Below are 24994 nucleotides of genomic sequence, written 5' to 3'. Positions count from 1 at the left end.
CCCTGCTGAGCGAACCACAAGCAACCAGCTACAGACAAGCAGCTCGTACCACCGGGGCGTAAGTGGAGACTTGGGTTTCCAAGTTCAGATCCCATCCTGACGCTAACTGACGGACTACTTGCATTAAATTTTAATGGCATTTTTTTCCCCCTTCCCAAAACACTTATTATTAGAGGTTAGCCAAACCGCAAAAAAGAAAAAACAACCTTGTGGTCTAAAATGTGCGTTCACTGCTTTATGACAGAGTGAGGCTGCAGTGTTGGCCTGGTGAAAAGTCTAGTGAGAACCACTCACGTTTTACGGACACCATACGGCGTTCCAATAAAACGGTTCATTTCCACCCGGCGGTGAAGCGGCTCACCTTTATGTTTACTGGGGCTCTGTGTTATTTATGACCTCTGAAAGCCTGCTGCCTTTGAGTGCTAGTCTCAGCAGGGCTGGTGCAGGAGTGACGGTGAACAGAGACAGATCATGTTGTCACTTTCTCAGTACCACTGAGCCTCACAAAGCCAAAAACAGCAGCGCTGAGAATAAAGCACTGTAGCAGAATGGGACGAGTGTTTCAGCCTGTAGCTGCCTCTTATCCCCCTTTTGAATACATACTTTCTCCTGAAAAGCATAACAATAATGAATTCTCTTTTTAGAAATCTCACTCTGGGTCAAATCCACAAGTAAATCAAGATGAGGCTGGAGGCTCATTAGGACCAGTAAGTCTGCCTACACTCACACTAGGACATTGACCTCTGGGATAACAAAAGGTAGAAATGTACTCCACTGTAACCAGACTTAAACTGGCAAGAGATTCACACAAGAGGGTTGTCTGCCAACTCCGCTCTTTTTTTTTTACCAGTTTTTCTAACTGTTCTGTACAATGGATAAAACAAAACAATGAAATTAACAGCAGGACTGCACGATATATAGTTTTTTTAGTCATCATAACAACATTTTAAATTACATTCTATCTGTAGGCACTTTTTTTGTCTGATATATCTCATGCTGTTAACTCTCTGGCCAATCAGAGCCCTTGCTGTTGGGCATTGTGTGATTGGTCAGAATCTGCATGCAAGTGAGGTTTATTAGACGATTGCTGCCACACTATTGTGCAAGGTTGAAGGAGAACATTGTGACAAGATGAGTGCAGACAAAAGTGTGAATGCCAGAGAGGAACTGGTGCCTTAAAAAAAAAGACGCATTTCAGCCGTCCAGCAATATTTTGAATACAGGAGAGACAACGTGGCACAAGCACAGGTAATGCCAGTCAAGAACTGAGTACACCTTAATATCTGTTCATTTATCACAAATAATGTTGTTACTGCGATATTTAACAATGTTAATGCATATTACATTTTTTCCTCATATCATACAGTCCTAATTAACAGGGTAAAAAATATTTCTGGTGAATAGAAATCAGCTATGGGTCATGACAGAAAAAAACAAACAAACCAAAAACTCACATCTCTATTCTTAATCATAATCCAAACACAGAAAATTAAGGAGACTCGTTGCTCAGTTCAGTTAGTGTTGTCATCATCCCAAACAAGATCTTGAGGAATTTTTACTGTAATGTAACCCTACGTTTATAAATCATAAATTATAAATGCCATGATCTAAATGCTTTTATAGATTTTTCAGATACACACATCAACTTATTATTGTTCAGACAAACTGAAATGGAGGCCAGTATCTATAACAAGGTTCCCACACCTTCTTAAACATTAAATTCAAGGACTTTTCAAGGACTTTACAAGCCCAGTTCCCTTAAATTCAAGCTTTGCAGAAGGTGAGGAAAAAAGACAATTAAAAAGGGAGAGAGGCTTGAATGTGTGAACACTTCTTCATTTGTGCTGTTACAGTGATGACAGATGACATAAGAACTTTTAATGTTGCACAAAGTACATAAATTCAAGCACTTTCAATGACCCATGTCTACTTATGTCTATTTTCAAAGGGCCAAAGGCCTTGACTTTTTCCCCCTCAAATTCACAAACTTTCAAAGATTTCAAGGCCGGTGGAAACCCTGCTACTGCTGTAACGTTGGGGGCAACGTTTTTGGAGAGTTGGCAGAATAACAAAATAATATTCCTTGTGCTGATGAACACATTGATTCAGAGCACAGTATATATTCCATGCGATGGAAAGCATTTCTTCTAATTTAAGAATTAAGAATGATGTAGCAGTTGATACCTGCATTCACTGGATCACTTATGTCCAACATTTAAGACCACATTATCAACACACCCTCCATTATATCGTAAATGGTAAGTAGACTGCACTGAGATTGCACTTTTCAACCTGAGTGGGACAAAGCTGCTTTACTCTCCCTCTCATTCACACACCCACACCCACACTCACACCCACACGCACACACACACACACAAACACAAACAGAAGACGCTGGCCTGGCCAGTGGAGGCAATTTGGGATCCAATGCCAGGGTCATTTAGCCCTGTGGACAGAAGGAGCCAGGGATCGAACCACCAAGCCTGTGATTCATGGACAACCCACTCTGCTTCTTAAACCACAGCTGCATCATGAGGTTGTTATTTTTTCCTGTGTATATAAGAGCTTTGTGTTCTTGCTGTGGTGTGTGTTAAAGATGGAAAAAGGGAAGAGTGTTGTTTTGATATGGTCCCTGACTAACACAAACGAGTTTTCAAATTCACTTTTAGGGCCAGTAATCTATTTTTCAAGTAGACTGTGATTGACGCTTCATGAGGAGTACCGCCCCTGCAAAATTCTCAAGCTTAAAAAAAGGAAAAAACGGTATTAATGTGAAACACGTATGTAATGTGATACACAGCTGGACATTTGTATTGGGCTTTTTTTTTTTTTTTTTTTAAGCTTGATTTCTTTACTACAAAAATGTGACTTGATTATGTATAGGCTGCTGTACATGTATTATGTTAGTAAGTCCTAGGCCACTGACTAACACTTCTTCCCTATATACAGCAAGTGTGCAAACTCTGGCAGATGGAGTGCGAACAAATTTGTGAGGAGGGGATGTGATGAGATTTTGTTTTTGGCGCCATTGTGATTTCTTCCTCTTTTTTCATAACTAATGAAATTTTAATTATTTTAATAATTTCTTCAGCTAGAACAATAATTTTTTTGTGATTTGTACAACCTTGTAAATGAGTCGCTCTTCATCCATGTTGACTGCTAACTGGAGGAAAGGTGGAAATGTCTAGGATGTCAGGACGTTCGTGACGATTCTGACCAACGGAATTACGTTGAAGATGTTGCAAGTGCGCTAAACTTCGCAAAAAGCCAGGTTAAGCTTTTTTTCTAATAGGTGGCATGCCTGTTCGCTGACACACGGAGCAGGTCTGTACATCTTCACTGGGAAAAAGTCCAACATTCTATTGTTCACTATCTCACTTCGAGTCCAGTTAGAGGCACAAGTCTGTTAGAGACTACACAGCATACGTCTCAGATATTAATATCATCCTGTTTGTAGTGGAATACTTCCAATAATCTGCATCAATTACATCTTACAGTAAGTACTGTTGACATGGTGTCTTTTCCCACTCCTCTCCCTCCCTGTTGTGACAGCCAGTTAAATTGATTGAGCTCAGGTCCAGGTTCTGACACACAACAGCTCTGCCTCCTATTTGTTGATTACTATTGATTTTCTTTGATACTTCATTTAAAAATCAATAGCCCAGAGGAAGAAAAATAGGCATGGCTCATACATACTTTAACATACATCCTGTACACCGAGGAAGGCCTCAGATTTGGCAAAGCCATGGCAGCAATTTGGAGGAAAGCTCTTTACAGGTGNAAAATCAATAGCCCAGAGGAAGAAAAATAGGCATGGCTCATACATACTTTAACATACATCCTGTACGTTACAGGGGGGGGGGGGGCTACAGATCGATTTGCAGTTTTGCTCCCCAATCACAGAAAGTGGTCATAAATTAAGCTCATCAGTGTGTTACCTTGTGGACAGCCAGGATGCACATAACATCTGCTTTCCATCTCCTTGTCAGTCATAAAAAAGTCCTGGCACAGTTTCGTCCTCTGTGCCTCGGAGAGGATGCAGAGAGGGAGCCGGGCTGATAGACAGAAAGAGTGAGAGTAAATGGATGTATTACCTGGAGTTCATCCTGGCGCGGAGCTTCTTTGCCTTCTTCCGCGCCTTCTGCCTCTCCTCTCCATCCTTTATGCTCTCAGAAGACACCGAGCTGTCCGTCACTATATCCACGATGTATTTCTTCAAGGAAAGATGCTCCTAGAGTGGACAAAATCGATACATCAAAGACAATGCTGGCAAATTTGTGTACATTTACTGTAACAGGCTTCTAAAACAACCATTGTGTCTGTTTTTTTGGTGCCAAAACAAGCCTATAAATCAACGGTGGAAAGAAACAAATACTTTTACTCTGTACTTTAGATCAGTTATAAGGTGCTCGTATTTCCATTTTCTACTCCACTACATTATGGAAATATTGTACTTTCTCTCAATGACACCATTGTATCCAGAAAAAGATAATTAAACACATTGTTTTTTCTGAAGTTGATGACACAAGTAGCTTAGGATTCAGCCATCTTTCTTCCATCTCATCTCTGTTCAGAGTTTTCTGTGTGCAGTAGAGTTCACACACTTCAGATGTGGCGCTGGATGTATTGTGTAACACGTAGATCTACACTTCTCAATGACACCATTGTATCCCGTAATTACCTCCAATATTCTACAGTCTTTTGAAGCCGCTCGCCCATGGACATGCTAAAAGGCTGGAGGTGTTGCCTCCTGTCTGGCCCTGTCAGATGATTCTGATATTTCCACCAGGAGACAGGGGAATGTAACCCAATTTGAACAACATGATGCATGTGCAAGAAACCAATTACCCAATTATGCTGTCATCCAGCACCCCAGAGGATAGGATGGCCTCGCAGATAAACGGTTTCCATTCAGCAGTCAAGCTAACCTGTGTGTGGGATGCCGTACCCGTTGGTCACAAATATTGTCAGTGCACCTGCTGCCTGAAAAGGAGTTTTTACTTAAGGTGGTTGGAAAAACAGGTGTCCTTAGTGTAGGTGGGCGAAAGTGAATTAGTGCCATAAAACTATCAATAAAATCTAAAAGGTTTCTTTACCATTTTGACCTAAAGGCCTTCTAAATGGTCTTCTTACTATGAGTGGAACAGTTTTGGTTATTTTACATGATGGGTATTCTGTGTGCTTTTGTTATTTCTGTGCTTTTTTAAATGGTTGGAAGTGGGCGGGACTCCGTTGGGAAAAGGTGATGTCAAATATTCCCCTGCACCAATTGAATCTGATGATAAATACTAGCATCATATTCCAAATGACGCAAAAAAAATAAATAAAATTGGGGCGTTAAGGCTTTCACACCGCAATCGATGATGCAAAAATGCAAGATACTTGTCTGCATCAAAACTATTCATATGGCAGTGATGAAAATTTGTGACAGTTGCAAAAGGTCTGTCATTGTCAGGACGTTGTAAAGTGATGACGGCTGATGCCGTCATTTGTGGTGTGAAAAGTCAGAAAAAACTACCTCGTTCTAAAAAAAAAAAAATAATAATAAAAATATTCGCTTTTTGGCCGTGTAATATTTCCGTTTTGTGTGAAAGTACTCATGGCAAAATAAAAAATACAAATTTTGGAAAATAACATATTGATGTATAAATCAACCACACAGCCTGCAAGTTATTAATTAATAATATATATATAAAAAAATCTACTTAAGCTGGGGTTTCATTGATGTGCACTTAGTGATCAAAATTCAATATTATGGAGAAAAGTATCAGTTTATAGAGAAATATATATGATCTGGAAAAAAAAAAACAATTCAGGAGCTTTAATGTTGATCAAGTAGTTAATTTATGAATAACTTGGTTACTAACTAAGGAATTATTTTAATCTTCTGTTAGATCTTAAAGGTAATGAGTAAAAGAGAAAAAAAGGGATGATGATAACTTTGGAGATGAAAAGGGCATTGTGATTGAGACTTTTATGTTTCCTTGGAAGGATCTGTGTGTCTGTATTTGTATGCACACACCTCTGCCCTCTACTCTGTGATACTACAGGTCAGTCATGCCTCATGACCGTAGCTGTCCCTCTCTGAGGAGGCAGCTGTTCAGTAATCTGTCTGAGAGGCTATCCAGTGGACGAGCCACTCGCTTAATGGAATTGTTTCAGTAACACATCCAAGACATCTTTGCAAAATCACAACGGTAACATAAAAGGGTACCTGAAATATTAAGCTGTCAAATATAGTATAATGCTGAGCAAATAAATATATAATGATCATATCCCATTTCCTGTTGCTAGGAGGAGAATCTGAATGGAAGTTGTGTAGACTTTGAGTGCATGAGACAATCAGACTCGATGACAGACAGGTGTCTACCACTGAACCATTGTAACAAAGCAGCAAAGACGCTGGCCTAAGGGCATCGCTACCGCACAATATCACAGATTGCCTCTGGTGGGAGTAATGTGATACCGCTCTGCACAACTACCCCCCATCCCTGACACAAAAAAACCTATACAGATCTAAAAGGTGGCCAACACAAATACAGATTACACGGGATATGTTCATCCACTGCCTCTTTTGTCACGTACAAAGGCCTGAGAGGTAGGCTTTCCATTTGGTGTGAAACAAACAGCTGTATTTCATGTTGGCTCGTAGGTAAGATATGATACTACGCTGGATTGGGTTACCGTCACCACAGTGGTTTACATGACATTTTTGTATTAAACTGCATACTATCTGTGACATTTGAGGAGGAGACAAGCCACACAAAGACATGAAATAACTGTCGACTATTCACTGGTTCACTCTTTCAACAGCAGCTTCACTGCTATAACCAGATGAATGTCAGATCACAAAAACAGTGTGGGGAGGGAGAGGCTCACTTCAGCTGGCAGTCTGGATATTTCATCAAGGTTCTCAATTTGTGGCTATCAGCGCAGCTTTGACTACAAGACCTTTAGGATTGTTCAGTGCCTCTGGGAGCCTGGTGATCCCTTTACTGGCCATGCTTGCAGAGAAGAACAGAAGAACAGTCTTTCCTGAGAAAAGCCGCCAGTTTTTTGAGCTGTTGTGTCTAAAGGTGATCAATAAATAAAGTCCTTATGTCATAAGCCATGGGCCTTGGATGTTACCTGAATCATATTATACCAGGACGGATGGTGAGTGAAAAAAATGATTGCAGTTCTCAAGCTCTCTCCCCATACATCGATCCTGTTGATAATCTTTGTATTTTCAATTTAATTCTCAAGTCAGAATGAGAGGAAATGACCAAATATGAAAGCATGGAGCATTCGCCGCCCGCTTCCACCGAAAAACTATGGAGTGACCTCTGCTCAGTTGAACCAACCATCTTCATTTTAATTAAAAATCTTTCATTGCAGGAAGAGTTATGGGGCCGCAGTCTGGAAAATAGTTGGCAGTGGTATGAATGAAATAGTGGACACCAAAATGAGGTTTGATATAAATAACAAGGGGCCACATAAGTCTACCTAAACAAAGTCTCCAGGCGGACAGCTTGATGTACTTTCACATAGGGTAAGAAAAAGTAGCTCTGGACATTTAAATATTATCTACTAGATACTGCAATGACAAATAGCCCAATCCAATAATAACGCACTCAAACTGTTCACATTTAGATTCAGCCAGATGCAGAATAGGACAAGGATGAGAGTTCAGTAAGGGCTTATGAGGAACTTATCCATATTCAATGTATTACCTACATAGATGATGGTGGGCGCTTCCAGTTTGGAGAAACAAGCAGTAGTACCACCACAGTAACTAAGCAGCGTACTGCTGTGGGTGGGGGAAGCAGCAAAACATAATTTAGCCACCTAAAAAAAAAGGTCTACCTAATTTAAGTGTACGCTATATTTAGAATATTTTGATGGGAAACCAAAGACATTATCTGTGCTCTCTTCAAAGCCAGACTCCATTGACAAAAACAGTAATTTTACATCACTGAACACAGGAGTTGCTGGTCTGTCGCTGCCTCGATCAGCTAGTTTGTGTTATTGTGTGACTTTGATGTTTTAAAGGGTTATTTCTGATTCATCAGAGTCACACAATAAAACAAACTAACTCTGAAGATAAAATTACAGTTTCTGTCAAAGAGTCTGGTGGTTTTTAAGTGAGCACAGATAACAGCTTCAGCTCCCCTTTGAAGAGGGTTGTCTGATGGCAAAGGGAAGTGAAAATGCTCTAAATATAAGTTGAGTCTGAAATCATTCACTCATTCACTACTCCCTTCTAACTATATAAGGAGTTCTATGAAGAAGAATATATAGTGAGCTCATCTGGAACATGAGAAAACACTTTCGGGCACTACTCGAGTCATTTTCTCTGCACTGTTAATGACATCATTGCTGTCACACAATTAAAACACGCCATATCAATGGCAGCTGGTGATGCATCTTTAAAAGCAAATACTGACATGCCGAATGTGATAAACACATGATTTTATACTGGGCATATTTTCACCAAATTAATAAATATCGTTACAAAGTACTTTGTGTTGTGTTGTGTTGCTCATATGAAACATTGTATTAAAGTTACACTGGCAGATGTACAAGAGAAGGGGGAGCAGGGCGATTGCAACCTTTACTCTACACAGCAATACAAAATGGTGAAGTTACTAAATAGTGGACTATACAGTGAGTAGTGAGTGATTTCGGATTTCACAGCAGTTTATGGCTAAACTTCTGTGGCAGTCAGTTTCTTTAACCTCGGACGTGTTGACCAACATGTACTGTAAGTAATCCACAACAACCCCACCTCAAAAAATCCGAACTGTCTCTTTAAACTTTGATAATATTGACGAGGAGATAATAAGAAAGGTGAGTAAATAGTAAAGCCTCAACAATATGGTTATCGGTAAAACTAAATCATAAGGAAGGAGACATGTTGCAAATGTATATGAAGTCGCGTTCATATATGGACTGTTTATAGTGCTATATTGGTGAAGTGCTTCTCTCCATCGCCTTGTTTATCATACTGTCAAACAGAAAAAAAATGTCCTGCATTTGGAAAGGAAATGATTTAGAGGAAAGAAAGGAGGGGGTATCAATTATTCCACGCTGAAAAAAGCTTTGAATGAAGGAGCTGCTGGGGCCAAAGGTGCCGCGTATAGCACCAACAGTTGTCAGCCTCACAATGAGCGCTGCTGAAAAGCCAATCTCATATTGCAGCCTGAGAGGTTACCTTGCATTAACGAGCTGCCTTCCCATGGAAAAGCGCTCCATGACAAAAACAGCCTGGAGACAAGGGGGTGATGTCACCCCTCCACTGAGGCACTGAACCCTAACTGTGTACACTTCAAGGCCCATTTGTAATCTCACAAAGCCAGCAGCGGAGCCGTGGCAGTATACAAGGGGATATATAAACAATAATAATGACCACGTCGTAAAAGACAACTGAGGTGTCTCTTTGTCTTCTTATACATGACACATGCAGCACTAGGGCTGTATTCTTTGACAGGATGATTGGATGTTTGTTCCTGGCAGGGTGTGGGTGATACGCACCACTTCCTCATCGGACAGCTCCCGTCCCTGGATGCTGCTACTGTCTCGCACGGCCTGTTGGTGCCTCTTGCCCTTGGTGTGGCTGAACAGGTGCACCTCTGAGGTGATCTGCAAACACAAACACAGTGGTCAGAGGTCACTGCTGCGGACACAATGGAGACAGAGGCAGGAAAGGGTCAACGGAGCCCCATGGGACTCTGGTGAAATGATATACCACGTGAGCTTCTCAATGGGACATGACCTGTCTCTCCCGAACTTCAGTTTAAAGGTTCAGTGTGTAGGAATGAGGGGGATATATTGGCAGAATTGGAATTCAATATAATAAGTATGCTATCTGTAGCGTACAATCACCTTAAAATAAGAACTGTTGTGTTATTGTTACCTGAATGTGCCATTTATATTTACATAGGGAGCAGGTCCTTGTCTATGGGGCTCGACATGTTGCACCGCCACGTTTCTACAGTAGCCCAAAACAGACTAATTAATTTTGGCTCTAGATAGGGCCATTTGGGTTTGTGCGTCGGCCATCTTAATTAGCAGCCCCTCCGTGACGAGTAGTGTCAGGAAAAACACTGATTTTTTAATGTAAAAACTGGTAAATTTTGCTTGAATTTTGATTTTTTTTTTTTACCGGTTTCAATCACCTGGTCTGTTTGTTTTGGAGAGGAAGAGACCTCTGCAGATTATTTGGCTCCCGGTAGGTAACTTCCTGAACCTCCTGGGAGAAGTTTCAGATGGTTACAATCTGCAATCTATAGCGCTAAATGCCACCAAATCCCCCTAAAACTTACACACTGAACCTTTAAAGCAAGACTAAGAAAAGGAATTGTGATGTTATGTTAAAATGATTGCACAGACTCGATGCCTTTATGGTTGTTTTTTATTGTTTTATCTTGTGCTTATGATATTAATTGAGCCTACAGCAAGACTGCAGCTGGGGAAACCACTCAACACAATAATTCCCTTATGGGACCTTAATACTAAACAAGGAAAAGTTCAATATTAAAAAGAAAGACCTCAAAACGCCTACTTAAATATGCTTAATTTGCTTGCTCTACAAGGCAATTCAGTCGAGTACTGCCAAAGGGAAGTCGTGGAAAACGTCTAAATAAAAGGTCTGAGAAATGGACACAACAAGAGGCAGGTGTACGGCAAGCAGTGTTGTTCTCCCATCTCTGGACACAAGCCCATTTAAAATGGTTTGTGTTTAATGTCATTAAATTAAGTGCTTGCTGCTGACCCATCCGTGATCTCTGGTGTCAGATGTTGGCCAAGGTCATCTAGCATTTTAACAAGATTCCCTCTGTCACCCCCCAACCCTCCTCTTTATCTGATGCTGGTCTGAAGAGTCAAGGTGTCCCACCCTTGTTGCCGTGGTAGCCCGCCGTCCATCAGAGATAAATGTGTCTGCTTGTGGATTTGTTGCCTGACACTTGAAAAAAGCATAATCATGCCCAGTCGTAAATCTCTGTTTTAAAGAGTCCGGGTTTAATCAATGCAGTTAAATCCTCATTTAAATGTGCCCTCTTCCAAAAATCCTCTGAATCACCTTCCTCAGCGTTTTTATGTATAAACAGCCTGCCAAATAACACAGGGGAGTTCTGCCCAGAGCTGTTCTGCTTTTTCTTGTCCTCACAGTAATGTGTACCAAACTGACACACATATTAGTTCAGGAGGGTGAGCTAATGAAATGAAGTTATAATTAAATCAAATGCAAGACTGGAGAACAATTAAAGGAATACTTCAACCATAAAATGACTACCTTTCCCCCTAGTATAAGTTATGGACATCAACTTAAACCCTGGTGGGATCAAAGTGTACATACCACAACACAGCACAGGGAGCACTGTTTCTTGCGCTCATACGGTGTCAGTTTGGGGGCGTAGTCTGTGTTAGCGTGTCGACCACTGCTGAGCTCAGCAGCCTTCTCCTTCCTCTGCTCGATTTGCTCCATATGCCTACGGCTGCTCTCATCGTGCTGTGGAAGAAACCGTAAACCAGGGGTCATATGGGAAACTGGGGTTACTGCAAGGTGTCCGATGGGGATGGTATAAACTTACTTTCATCTGTATTTTTTTCTGCAGCTCCTCCATTGCCTCCTGTTGAGCAGCACTGAGAGCAGCCAGACGCTCCTCTCGATCTCTTTAGATAGGACACAGAAAAGCAGTGTGAAACAACTGTACGTGTAAAATACAAGCCTCACATTTGTCAAAGTGATTCACCAGCCACCTGTGTGTATATATTCTTCCATACTGAAGGGATCTGGGACTACTTACCTGGCCCTTTCTCGTGCTGCATCTTCTCTAGCTTTCTCCTTTTCCTGCCTCTGCTGTTCAATACGAGCCTCCTGCTCTTTCCTCCGCATCAGCAGCTCCTCCACCCGTGCCTGTCGCTCTGCTTCCAGGACCCGTTTACGCTCCTACAGAGGGAGTATAAGAGATTGTTTAGTATGCACATAAACATGAAAATTACAAGAAAAAGAATTAATATGTGAATTGAGCATTTGTTTTTTGCAGCACCTGCACAGCCTCGTCTCTGGCCTGCTTCTCCTCCTGTCTCCTCTGCCTCTCTTCCTGCAGCTCGTTAAGGCGTTGCTCGTACTCATTTAACTTGGCCAGGGCGTCGTGCCTCTTGTTTTGGGCTTCCAGAGTGTTGATGAATGCAATTTCATTCACCTGCACAGACACATAAACTTATGACCAAGGACAGAAACACAAATACGGAATATAACATGTAAATAAACCTAAATGCATATACTCAGATGCCCTTTTTACACAGAGACCGCACTATAGGACCATAACGAAGGTCCTTCATTATGCTGCCTTTGCTTTTTTTAATACAGAACCAAACAACAGCATGTGATTTTAGAAAGCATGTGGGCATTGTGGATGCAAAAGTGTGCGCTCCCCCTTAGAATAGGCAGTGTAAAAGGGCTAGAGAGGTTTGGGGGTATCAGTGTATCGTCTATAGCCTAAATACTGTAACCTAAAATAGGAGTAAAATTTTGACTGGAATCAACCCAACTGACACACCCCTATTGTGTATGTATGAATGTAATTTAGCACTTAATGAAAACAGTATGACTGTAAATGTCCCATTTAATCCAGAAAATTCCTCAGCTGTCACACGCATGTGGTTTCTGGGTTCCCCTCCTCTACCTTGGCCTCTTCTTCTTGGGCCTTCTTCACGATTGCCTGGAGCTGCAGCTCTCGTTTTAACTCTGCGTGTAACAGCCTTTCCTCCATCATCCTCCGACGCTGCTCCAGCAACTCCTCCTTCCATTTCCTCACCTCCTTCTCCTGCAGAGAGTGAAGAGTGAGAAGCAGGAGCGGGTGAAATAATTATAATAATAATGTACATTCTCCAGGACAACACAGACAGTGGATTCTTAATCTATCAGTTACTACCCTCTCACGTGGGGATTAATACGAATATACACCACTTTGTGTTTTTATGTGGTTAATCCTGATTTATTCTAGGACTCAGTCGTCTTGCCATGGCCCGGAGAACAAAAACAAACTTCATGAAAGGCTGTTGATTTTGGCCAGGGGTCTCTCTCATGACTGTCTGCGGCCAGCTGGCCTGGATGCGACTGGAGGGGGTTATAATATTTAGTGATTCTATCAGGCAGTGTGCTGACAAAACCTCTCGTTATGAGCCAGGCAGGGCTTAGCATGCGTGGAGTTTCTTCAGGGTGCTTTCCGTCAACTCGGCACGGCTTACTCACCCTCTCCAAGAGCTTCTGCAGTTTGAGCGTCTTTTCCTCCCGCAGTTTGTCCCTCAGCTGCTGCGCCTTCAGCTGTTTCTCCTCATGTTTCTTCTTTGACTCTGCGATGGTTCTGTCAAAAACATGGAAACAAATCATTCATCTCTTCCTGGTTCCTCCTTATCAACAAAGACAGACACACACTCTGATAGGCACTTGGGCCTGTTTAGATGTTCTGGGTGGTGACCTACAAAGAAACAGAGGTCATATTTGGTAAGTGGGCCTTTGATTGTCAGGCTGCTGGGTTAAATCCTTGTTAAAATAAGGTAAGGTGATTAGAAATGAGTAGTGATGTTCAGGAAACGCTAAACAAGTACAGAAGTCAACATCTCTCCTGCACTGCTGGGTATGTGTCCCTTATTCCCCATCTGGGGATGAACAGGGCCACATCTTCAAAACTTTCTTTTCCGACATAGATGAGCCTAACACATAACAAATCTAGGTATAACAGGAAAGAGGAAAGTTGACCAAAGTTCTGCCATGTTCCAAGCTTGCTCAACTGTTACTGGAGCACAGAGTGAAAAGAGGCGGGACTTAGGTAGGGCTAATTTTACTGTGTGGATCCTGTCAATGGTTGTTAGAAATAAATGAATCAAGCAGTTGAAAAATGACAGGTGTGCTTAACCATCACTGCGTAAAGAAAATGTTTTGCACCTTTTTCGTGACGGTGAGGACAGCTTCTCGTGCATGTGGATCCCATGTCCAGGAGGCCGAGCAGGTTCTTCTTCTACTATGTCCCCCCATGAGGTACTCTGGCGCCACGGCTCACGAGCTACAGTAAAAGATATGAATTGTAAAATAAACAGATTTCAGTGTAAATGGGAATTCAATTTTCATTTAGATGTTGACCTCCATACCGTCATAATCTGCCAGCATGTCGCTCCAATCCATATTGACTCCACAACCTCCATTGCCCATGCTTGCCTGTGGTAAACATGTGTTTTTTATATGTCAACATACAGTGAAGTAAAAGAATCCAATCTTTAACTTGCTGTCAAAACAAAAAGTTTAAATGATCACATCTTACAGAGAAGTCACTTTCGTTGTCAGTCTCCAGGTCGTTGTTCTCGGCCTGAATCTCTCTGGTTAGCTGCTCCTCCTCGGCGATGGCGCTGGCAATCGCCTCCTCGTTGGCCTTCTCCAGTCGGTCAGCGAGCTCCTCTTTCTTGGCCAGGACCTCTGCCATTGACTGGGGCTGAACACATGGCACAGATACCACCTCACACACACAGCCGTTCACAGTTCATAAATGTTTGAACTCAAACAATCACTGAGAAGCCAGCAAAAACAGAACCCCTGTATTACTACATTTTAGCTTGTGTGCAGTTGGTCTGATTTATACTTGGGTGCACGATCCAAAGACTGAGGGGAACACCATATCAACCCAATCACAATTTCTACCACACAATCATCACAAAAATCACAAGTGAGGAAGCATTCAAGAGTCATGCAGGGCACATTTACCGTGAGGATGAAGAGATGGCGGAAGGAGGCGACTGATGGCTTTGCGCTAGGAAATTGATACCTCCAACCTTTTAAGTATTTTGGGACTTCTCATGACATGGCAATATTAAGGGAATGACTCACAGATTACTCCAGAGCAGCAGCTATTCCAAATCAATTATAGAGCCTTCTCAACAGTAGGTCTTTTACATGAGGTATGCATGGGAAAGTTAAAAAGTTCTGGATCTAAATCCTAAGCACACAAGTATTGCCTGGACAAGGTCAGAGACTAGACTGGTATAAAATTTAAGGCCAAACAGCCTTCACTGCAGATTTTAGTTGAGATTTTTTCCACATGTTTTCATTCACCACCTGTCAAAATCTGACAGAATCCCACTTAGAGGTGTAGTCATCCTTCATTAAGTATACAGAGCTCTGTATTTACACACTCCATGATGCTTAATAATAGTGACAACACCTGGTGTAGGCGGACGATGTTTGCCATACAAACTAGAGACTCAGTCCAGGTTCTGCAGTGTTTTTGGGGGCGTTTACACAGAATTTGGTGGAAGAAGTGGCCAAAATAACTAAAACAAGTTGAGAGATTAGTTTTGGGCAACACCCTGCGAGCACTTGCTTGAGTGCAAAAGTCATCTACTCACAGCTATTCTTCACAGTGAACGGTGCTAGAACAACACTACTCAGAACTATGCAGTCTTGCCCACACATTTGGTCTGGAGGTTTCTTAAGATTGACTTTGTTTAGGCGGTGGAGGACCCTTAGGGATCCCTGCCCTCCCCCTCCCCTCCCCTCCCTCTGCTCCTCCATCTCTCAGCACTCACAGTAGAAAGCTCTGTGGGGTCCAGCATACTCTCCAGTTTCACCGCTGCCATGGGAGTCTCAGCCTGTCCTGGAGCAGATGTGGCCATGCCCTGCGACGCGCCACCCTCAGCCCCACTGTCCCCCAAGGCCAACAGTGCATCGGGCCCATCCGTCTGGGGAAGGTCTGGGGATGTGGAGATGACCAGAGCGGGGACTGGGACTGATAAGGTAATGTCTGGTGGTGGGACTGTGGCCGGGGATGGGGGGGGCTCTGGGGCTTGGGAAGGGGTAGGAGCTGGTATGGGGGGAGGCGCGTCTTCACAGGGTGCGTCGACACACTGCCCCGAGTCTTGTACACTCTCTGCTGGGGGCTGCACCGACAGTCACACACAAACACACGCAAACCTAATTAAAGACATGCATATTTCAAGCAATTCATAAGAGCAATAACAAAAACAAAAAAATCAAACCAGTCAATACCGAACACGTAGCTGAAAACACAAATCATGCAGGAAAGCTGGTACTGACATGCCCTAAACATCCAATTATGATCAAAATAAGCTGATATATTAGAAATACTGATCTGTATTTCAAAATCAACCGATGGCTATAACACACGCTTACCAAGTGTGTCTTGAGGCATCGACAAAGTATTTATTTCATGAGACTGAAATGGGTTTTCTGCCTCTGAAATGTCAGTGTACAATCAATCGCCTTAAAGTTGATATGCCTGTCTGGACGGTCTGTCTATGAATACCATGGAGCCCAAAACAAAAACAAATGTGGCTGATAAAATGGTCTAGTGTTACTCTGCTCCTCTTGAATAATTGATACCCAGGGACTGCTCTGGGAGAAAGACGTCACAAGGTACTGAACCCTCAGTACCTCCATCATGTTGCCTTTCTCTGGACGTTCAACCTCCTCCAGGGGGACAGGCTCTGCAGGGACTTTTTCCTCAGTGTCCTTCTCGGTCGTGTCCTTGTCCGTGGGACACTCAGGATGGAGCTGTTGCTCCTCCTTTGGCGGCAGATGTGACGGGTTACGCTTGGCGCTGTCCTGCTTCGGGGTGACATGAGCCAAGACAGGACTGACCTTGGCAACTATGGTGGCAGAGCGAGGCTTGGCAGTACGTCCTCGCTGGACCGTCTCCCAGCCCTCAGCATCCTTTTTACCTGGAAAACATGAGGTGCTGCGTCAGTGAAGGAGGAGAAGATGCGTTACTTTGCTTTCAGTGTTTGAAGGAACCACGTTCTTTCAAAGTACAGTCTTGCAAGAGGAGAATTCTCACCCAGTTTTTCTACCGGGGCAGTGATCGGTTGACTGGAGCTGGAGACGGACTGAGTGCACTTAACTCGGTCTGCCCAGCTGGGGCCTGTGTGGGAGAGGCGGGCTGCAGCCAGTGTAGATGGGGGACCACTGAATAAGAAACACACACATCACACGTGAGAACAAACAAGTGCGCACCTGCAAAATGAACCCTTTACTGTCACCAGGCAGGATTTTTAATTTTATTACAGCCTTGCATCTATTCTCTGAGTAGCTCCGACTGTGCTGCCAGTCTAAGACGCTTCAGCGGTCTGAAGACAGTGTCTATCTAACACCCCAGCACTCTCCACTCTGAGATAGCACGGGACTGTATTGGACAACAGGCCTCCGTCATGATCAATATCCATTTCCTGCAGCATCCGATTACAGAGCAGAGCACATATTGAACCGATGCTTCAGCAGTCTTTAACTGACACTTTCATCTACACCTTCCACTGATTCTGTGGCCAAAGAGTGAGAGACTCAACAAACTGCATTAAACAAATGCTTCACCATCAAGAATCAATGGCTGTGTTGTTAGATAACGTAGTCTGCGTTTTCTAACCCTTTCAAAAACAGGCATAGTGCATCATTTAAAGTATTGATCGGTTAATAACAGGATGCCTCATGATACAATCTTAACCAAATAAAATGTGTTGATCTTTAAAACAAAATCAAAAGCCTAATGGGGTTTGGTGCAGCATACAGGAAGCACGACTAGAGATAACGACAGCGCTTACCCAAAGTTGAGGCTGCGACGTGCACCTGGGGAAGGAACCATTCTGTCAGCTGAGGAGCTTGGAATCACATGACGTCCCGGAGACATCTTACGCACCTCCCAGGCTAAAGACGTGGGCCTGAACAAAGTGAAAGTGGCAAAGATTATTTAACTAACAGTAATTACGATTCCTAGTTGCCAAACACGCACAGACTTGGCTCACACTTTGGCAAATCTGTTAAATGGCACGACTCACTTGCAGCAATTTACGCAATAAATGGAGCATGTAAAAGTTTCAGGTTGTCTTATTGATTAACAGTACGCTTTAAATGAACACATTGTGAGGCAGCACTGGGAATTTCATTTCTTAGTCAATTTACGGTGGCAGTGGTCACTGTGTTAAAGAGAAGCCAATAAACTCATGGATCTCTTTGAATTAAAGCCAAGGCTATTGATCCATTCTGTTTGTGACTCAAAGCCAGGGACCAGACACCGGCACTTCTAGTTTCACCTCAGGGAGCAATTGAAAATGGGGGAGTGAATGAGAGCGAGAGATAAAGAGAGGAATGGGAAAAAAGAAACTGAGTATCACCTGTTCTGGGCATCTGTTTTCTCCAACTTCTCCTGAAGCTGGATCCAGTCTATGAGAGCTTTGAAATCCCGGACGTAGTTGTCCAGCATCATCAACACCTCCTAAAGACAGCAGGTCCAACAGGAAGGAGAACGATTACACACAGATTATAAACACAAACAAAAAGAACGGCACACAATACACACCAATAAAAAGGTAGGATTAAAAATAATCAAACAATTAAGAGAAAGTGATGCATTTGTGTCACTAAAGAATATTTGTTGGAGAATATTCATGAGAAAAGCGGTACATTTTGTTTCATAAGCATAGAAGGTACCAAGAAAATTTCACACTCAGGCACTCAAACAAATACTCAAGAAATTACAGGGGTATTTAATTAAAATTCAAATAGGTCCAGCTATTGAAATTCTCTCCCAGCTAAGGCTCAAACCTCATAACATCTACACTACGTCCTATAGTCGACCCCTATGTCTATCAAATAAAAACAACAACATGCATTTCCATGTCATCTCAACAATATTGTCAATGTTCAAGGTAGGATACTTTTAAAACAGATTTGTATCACATTTGTATGGAAAATGAGTAGCTATTCTAGCCATACATAAAATTTATCCTAGCACAATGAACATACGGCCTACATTTCAAGTAAAAGGAACAAGACAGATTATTTGAGGGGCCCATTTTCACTTTATTTTTTATTTTCACATTGTATTTCCTGTCTCCTTCCCTGGTTAGAGAAATGCGCCTGTGACTACCCTGCTAGTAGGCACTTGTAGGTGCTCATTGGTGAGCCTGAAATGATACTTGGTATTTATAATGTTCATGGCAGAGAAAGTTGAAACACAGCTCTAAGTTGATCCGAACATGGTCAAGGTGTGTAGTGCGACCTTGGTTAGACCAGGGAAAACAGTCTCCAACACACTCCGTAGCCATAAAGTAGCAGGGTCAGGTGCTTTATGCTCCATCCTGTCATCTCTCCCGCATCTCTCTTACACTCTAGCTCGTCTACGCACAGGAAACAATCAATTTGATTGGCTCAGTTGATTGAAGTTATTGCCGTATTAGCTGTATTGACTGTGCCCGCAGTCCATAGCCACAAGCGCCGGAAAAAATACAAAGTTCCATGAAGATTCGTATTTACTCTCATTCATTTAACAGTAATTGGTCACAGGTCTGGATAGAAAAGTCAGATTAATGATATCATAACGCAAGCATTATATCACTCTGTTAGAATTTCTGGGATCAGTTGGATAAAACAAAAACATTTTTCCCCATCTATAAGTGACATTTCAAATACTTGTTAAGGGCCCAAATCTGCCATTCAAGTCACTTTTAAAAACTGACAGCGGGCTCTTAGGTGGATCAAGATTGTTGCTGGCAAGCAGCAGCTGGCACGTTCATGTGCAAAGACAAACACTTGATTGAAAAGTTTAAAGGAAGAACAGAGGAAGCACATTCCTCATTGCAACTGCCTATTCTCTGCACTTGGACTGACCCACAGTGTTGGTTATCCAGAGGTGGCGGGCCGTCCGTGTGGAGCTTTTTTTCCCCCAGAGCTCTAATGAAACGAACACAGCTGATTGATGGGGAGCGTGAAGGGAGTGGTAATTGAGAGTAAAGCTTCGCAGTGCTTTTAGTTAATAGACAAGTCAGGCCAGTGAAAGATGTGTCCAGCAGCAGGTCTGCTGATTAGAGCTGGTTAACAGGCAAAGACCACCGCGACGGCCGTGGTGTTCATTTGGTAATGAATGCCGAGATGGAGAGAGGTTGGCTGCTCCTCTGACAGATAAACCAACAATGAGTGAAGGCGCTGTAAAGTGGCTTTCAGCATGTTAACAGGCCTACTTACCTAAATACAACCCTCACATAACATTTCATGAGGAATGACAAAATGTTTAACCTTCCAGAGGCATTGCCATAAAGTAGGATGGGCAGTAAAAGCCTGTGGTCCGTGCATGAAAACAAGCATGAACAGGTACCGCCTTTGTTGACTGACCTCAGGTAAATAATTCACAGTTTTGGTAGTTTTGTTTTTCTAAAGTTAAATCGTTTAAGGCCAGAAAAGCCCTTTTTGTTTCAATTTAAAGATTATATAAATTAAAAGAAATCCACAACCCAAACTGCTTCCAAGCGAACTGGAACACCAAGTACCTGTTCTGCCTGGCCTGGGTGATACGTCTAATAAATCAGGGATGAAATAAAGGAAGAGTTGATAGGAACTAATTACACCTGGGGCTGTGGGTTAAAGAGGTGTGGGCATTATTAATAAGCATATATGAATCATTCTGCTGGGTGAACAATTTCCCTCTGAGTGGGAAAACATATTATATCAGCGCTGAGCTTCTCATTTAGTATTACACAAAGCATTACAGTAACAGAGCCTTATCTGGGAATTAGGCATCAGTTCCTGACAATGCTTGTGTTTACGTCCACACACTCCTGGGTGGAAAATTGTTAGCGATTTGTGTGAGAGCACACAATGCCGACTGCCCACAGCTACACTGGGGGTTTGTGGCTGGGGGCTATCAGAGCACTCTGCTTCCCCTCCAGATGACTCCATCATCTATCAGTGTCCATTAAGCCCAAGCTGGGTGGGATGGGGGATTATAAGCGGCACCCAGCTCCATGGCCATTAGACAGCATTAGGGTGTAGAGAGATACAGTGGTATGGAGGGGGGAAAAAAAGAGCTACCGCCCAGATGTCTGACACAGAACCAACTGACAACATGATGATCACACCACTGGGAGCTGCGCTGTGGCACTGACAGCGAGCCAACCACACCACAGGGAACTGGGCTATGGTACTGACCGCAGAACGTCACCAGAACCGTGCTCAGCATAATGCAGCATGGCAGAAGAATCGATAAAACACAGGACCAGTAGTGTCATACCAATACGCCCTGAAGCAACATCACAGTGTTGTGTCACAAGACTGCAACCAAAACAAAACACATGCGTCCACAAAACAGAGAATAAATGTAAATAAAAAATGTTGTTAATTTTATGCACAGCATGCCAAAAAAGGAGCCAAAATGGCCAAGTCTCATTTCAGCAAATGCCTGATGACAAACACTGTGCATACACAATATTGTTTACAGTCAGTCATCAATATTCAGTCCGGTCAGCTCGGCCCAAGAGAGAGTCCTGTGATAATTCTTTCAGCAGAGAGCCTTCACAGAGCCCCTCTGACATAAAGCAGAAATCAAGAGGAATGTGAGCTGTGAGGGAGACATTTTTCTTATGACCTCAATGTCCCCCTCTAGTGTTCATAAATCCTAACGCACGTCAGGCTCACAAAAGAAGGAATTCATGCTTGGTCAGTTTAGATCATGAACCTATGGAGGCCCATTTCCACCTACCTTTCTCAAAATAATAATTTGTATCTCAAAATAATCAAAAACTTCCTCAAACTAATGACTCAGTATTCTAAAAAATAATGACGAGCTTTCTTAAAATGACTCAGTATTGTCTCTCATTATTTTGCAATACTAAGTCATTATTTTGAGAAAAACTAATCATTTTGAGACACAAAGTCACTATTTTAGAAGTCATAATTTCAAGAAAGTTTCTCTTTTTTGAGATCAGGGTAGCAAATTTACTTTTTTGTCCACCTGATTCCACAATCTACCAGCCACTCAATAGATTACCACTGTTTGGGCGAGTAAAGCAAATCTAGCAGCCACTCAGCAGCATGATGATCCAGTGGTTAGCATTGTCACCTTACAGCAAGAGGATTCCTGGTTTGAACATGTTCTCCCTGTGTCAGCGTGAGTTTTCTCCAGGTACACCGGCTTCCTCCCACAGTCCAGAGACATGCAGGTTAATTGGTGACCCTAAATTGGCCTTGTAAGTGTGAAGTCAGTGTGATTGGTTTTACTATCTCTATGTGTCAGCCCTGTGATAGTCTGGTGGCCTGTCCAGGGTGTACCTCGCCTCTCGCCCAATGTCACCTGGGATAGGCTCAAGCGTTTTCTCCTCACAACAAACTAACCTTGCATTCTACGACGCTCTGATCAGATTCACAGGTGACGTAAATCTCATCCACGGCCCGACGCAGGTTGTCGAAGAGGAAAGCCCAGTAGCGCGCTCGCAGGTCCACCTTGCGGGGCTGTCTGGCCTTGGTGGGGCTCTTCTCTGCCCCCTTGTCCAGCAGGGCACCAGCTGTGCCTTTATTTTCCACACCAGCATTCTGTGATGACAAAGCGTGGACCAAACATTATGATGATAACAATGACAAACTTATTGCAATGTCATGTCTTAGGTTGTCTTTATACAGCAGCCACCGCTCTTTTTTTCCTGCTGGCTGGGACAGGAGGCTCAGCTATTATGTGCCTTACGTTACAAACCATGAAGGAAAATAGGGAGATCTGAACCCCTTGTGGCGATGTTGGCGCCACACATTACCCCAGTGGTTTCAACCAGAGCGCGTCAGGAAGTATTAAATATTAAAATAGAGAACATCAATATATGTGGGAACTAAAAGAAAATGAAACATTAGGTTAAATAGCATTTTACTAGCCTAGTCAGTGACAAATTGTTGTTGGCAACAATCTTGCTGTCACACCATTACATAACATCCCGTCCCATAACATTCTCTCCATGTAGCCTGTTGCAATGTGACGAAAAGCTTTTTGCAAATTCTGCAGCAGGACATCTAATGGACTTGAAGTCAAAATGAAGTCAAGAGATCCGACTTGAGATGGATTTAGGTTGAGTGTAGCAAAGAAATATTCAGGTATATTATACACTACAGTTGCCCACCAGGGGATTCCCCCCCTATTTCTGTTTTTCTTTGTGACCTCAGCTTTGCCAAGACTAACTTACACAATGCAAGAACAAGGAGTTTCATGACCATCACAGATCCACATGCAGTGAGAGGCTACAGAAATAAATACCATAGCTTGGTGAATGGTGCCCTCTAGTGGAGGAAGTTGATAAACAAACCTGTTTCTTATTCCTTTGTTGCCCTGAATTGATCCTCTGGGCTCTGGAGCTGCCACTGGAGTTGCTTTTGGACTTTGCTACATGGAGAAGAATAAAAAAAAAGGCTTAGATATACAAAAACTGATTAAATATTATATACGAGATGAACATGGACAATTATTTAAGTAGTCATAGTGATGTGGTAGTAGTTGTTGATGAATACAAATGTCATAAATAACAGAGAGGTAGACAAAACAATGACTCCAATAGCAGTGTTGAAGGTAAATGACTAACTGTTCAGTTGCTGAAGATGCATGTTAACAGACGTCTGCCATTCTGGAGAAAGACTGCTGATATCTGAACTCATACTCTCCAGTTGATCCAGAATTAAGCCGCCCGTATCATTACCAGAACCCCCTCCATAGATCATATCACTCCTGTGCAGCTTCATTGACTTCCTGTTAAATGTCGCATCAATTTCAAGATTCTGCTTCTCACCTTTAAGGCCCCTCATAATCAAGCTCCTTCCTACCTGTCTGAACTCCTTCATATCTACAGTATACACCCTCTTCTGCAATCCAACTCACATCACCACCTGCTTGCTTGACTACCTTAGGTTCTCGAGCCTTCAGCCATTCTGCCCCTATTACTATCACTGAAGAGGCCATCAGTGCTACATAAGAAGCTCCACTAATATCTCCAATGGTATTTACATTTCATAACTATCATGGTGTAGCTCTGTTTCTCGTGGGCGAGAACATGGAAGAGGGAGAGTAGCTGGCATAGTGTTATGTAGCTCTGTCAGAGCCACTATGTTTGTTTCCCATCTATAGAGCCTGGGCTGTGTATGAACATCAGATCTTTTTCAGTGCAGACCCAGAATGGACAGCTAGCAGACTGTGAGGAGATATGTGCTGAATCTGAAATAAGTGTATTGGATTAGAATCGCAGACTCCACCTTTAAACTGGGAGATTTTTGGCATTCATGGCACAAACTCAAGAGCAGCAAATAAGCCTTGAATAAAATAACTGAGCTGACCCACAAAGAAGAGGGAGAGCCAGAGAGAATGTAAGAGGCTGCGGTGGAGGTCTCTGAGTAGGCTGGTCTAAAAGGAGATTTCTTTCATAATGTGATGGAGCACTGCCATGCTACACAGGAAACTATATTAGTGAATAGACACGCTGAAAGTTCCCAGAGGTTGTTTTTCTTTTTCAAAAGCACTGCGTAAAGCCTATTACATAATATTCTATTGACCAAACACACAGTGTAGCAGTGACCTGTGTTCTACACAACAAAGGTTCAGACATCGGTGTAAGATTTAGCCCACATAAGAGATTTGCAGCAGTCCTTCATTTATCAGTCTGGCCATGAGATGAAAAATGATCATTGTGCTCCAGCTGATATTGTATTACAATGAACAGCACTGTCTGGCAATGTCATTCCCAGTCGGTGATCATACCCAAACCAACGCTGCTCACTGTAATGCTCCAAATAACTGACTAAACATCTTCCACTGGCCCAAAGATACTGGGAATACAGCTAAGGTAAACATCAGCAGCAACACCTCCCACCACAGTGATGTTTATATTGCGATTATATGAAACCTGACACAAAGCAAACAATAATAGCATTAAAGCATGCACAGAGAGTTTGTTTTGTAGCTACCAACCTTCCTCCTCTTTGTTCTCTAGAGGCACACTCCAGGCGATGAGGTTTCGAGCAGCACGGCCCTCTTCAGCAACTATCTTCCTCACCTTGTCATGGCTGTTGGAGCGCTGGAAAGATGCCTGCATGATAAACAGATTCAAAACATCAATTTTTGCACCTTATCAAAGAGCTATGGAAATGTAGTGTAGGATAGTGCGGCATGCCATATGCGACAAATAGATGTAGGATTCAGAAGGTGACTTT

General features: G+C 42.7%; 1 protein-coding gene across 3 annotated transcripts in view; it reads right to left on the bottom strand.

The window, feature by feature from the left end:
• scaper (S-phase cyclin A-associated protein in the ER) overlaps positions 1–24994 on the bottom strand; it is a 72212-nt gene that overhangs the window by 41949 nt on the left and 5269 nt on the right. For 2 of the 3 annotated variants that reach the window (XM_050073458.1, XM_050073459.1), the window contains exons 2-20: positions 24753–24870; positions 23104–23180; positions 22151–22348; positions 18160–18260; positions 17590–17706; positions 16833–16960; positions 16430–16716; positions 15565–15915; positions 14307–14474; positions 14137–14203; positions 13934–14051; positions 13241–13352; positions 12672–12812; positions 12033–12188; positions 11790–11932; positions 11574–11655; positions 11339–11491; positions 9514–9621; positions 4095–4231 (exon numbers count right to left, since the gene is read on the bottom strand). In XM_050073458.1, coding sequence (XP_049929415.1) covers positions 4095–4231; positions 9514–9621; positions 11339–11491; positions 11574–11655; positions 11790–11932; positions 12033–12188; positions 12672–12812; positions 13241–13352; positions 13934–14051; positions 14137–14203; positions 14307–14474; positions 15565–15915; positions 16430–16716; positions 16833–16960; positions 17590–17706; positions 18160–18260; positions 22151–22348; positions 23104–23180; positions 24753–24870 — 2762 coding nt within the window. The remainder of the gene's footprint in view (positions 1–4094; positions 4232–9513; positions 9622–11338; positions 11492–11573; positions 11656–11789; positions 11933–12032; positions 12189–12671; positions 12813–13240; positions 13353–13933; positions 14052–14136; positions 14204–14306; positions 14475–15564; positions 15916–16429; positions 16717–16832; positions 16961–17589; positions 17707–18159; positions 18261–22150; positions 22349–23103; positions 23181–24752; positions 24871–24994) is intronic. The other variant, XM_050073460.1, reaches the window with a different exon arrangement.

Source organism: Epinephelus moara, chromosome 20 (assembly GCF_006386435.1).
Source record: "Epinephelus moara isolate mb chromosome 20, YSFRI_EMoa_1.0, whole genome shotgun sequence".
Taxonomy (NCBI): Eukaryota; Metazoa; Chordata; class Actinopteri; order Perciformes; family Serranidae; genus Epinephelus; species Epinephelus moara.
The sequence above is the reverse complement of the archived record's forward strand: the minus strand, read 5'-3'. Positions and strand labels throughout refer to the sequence as shown.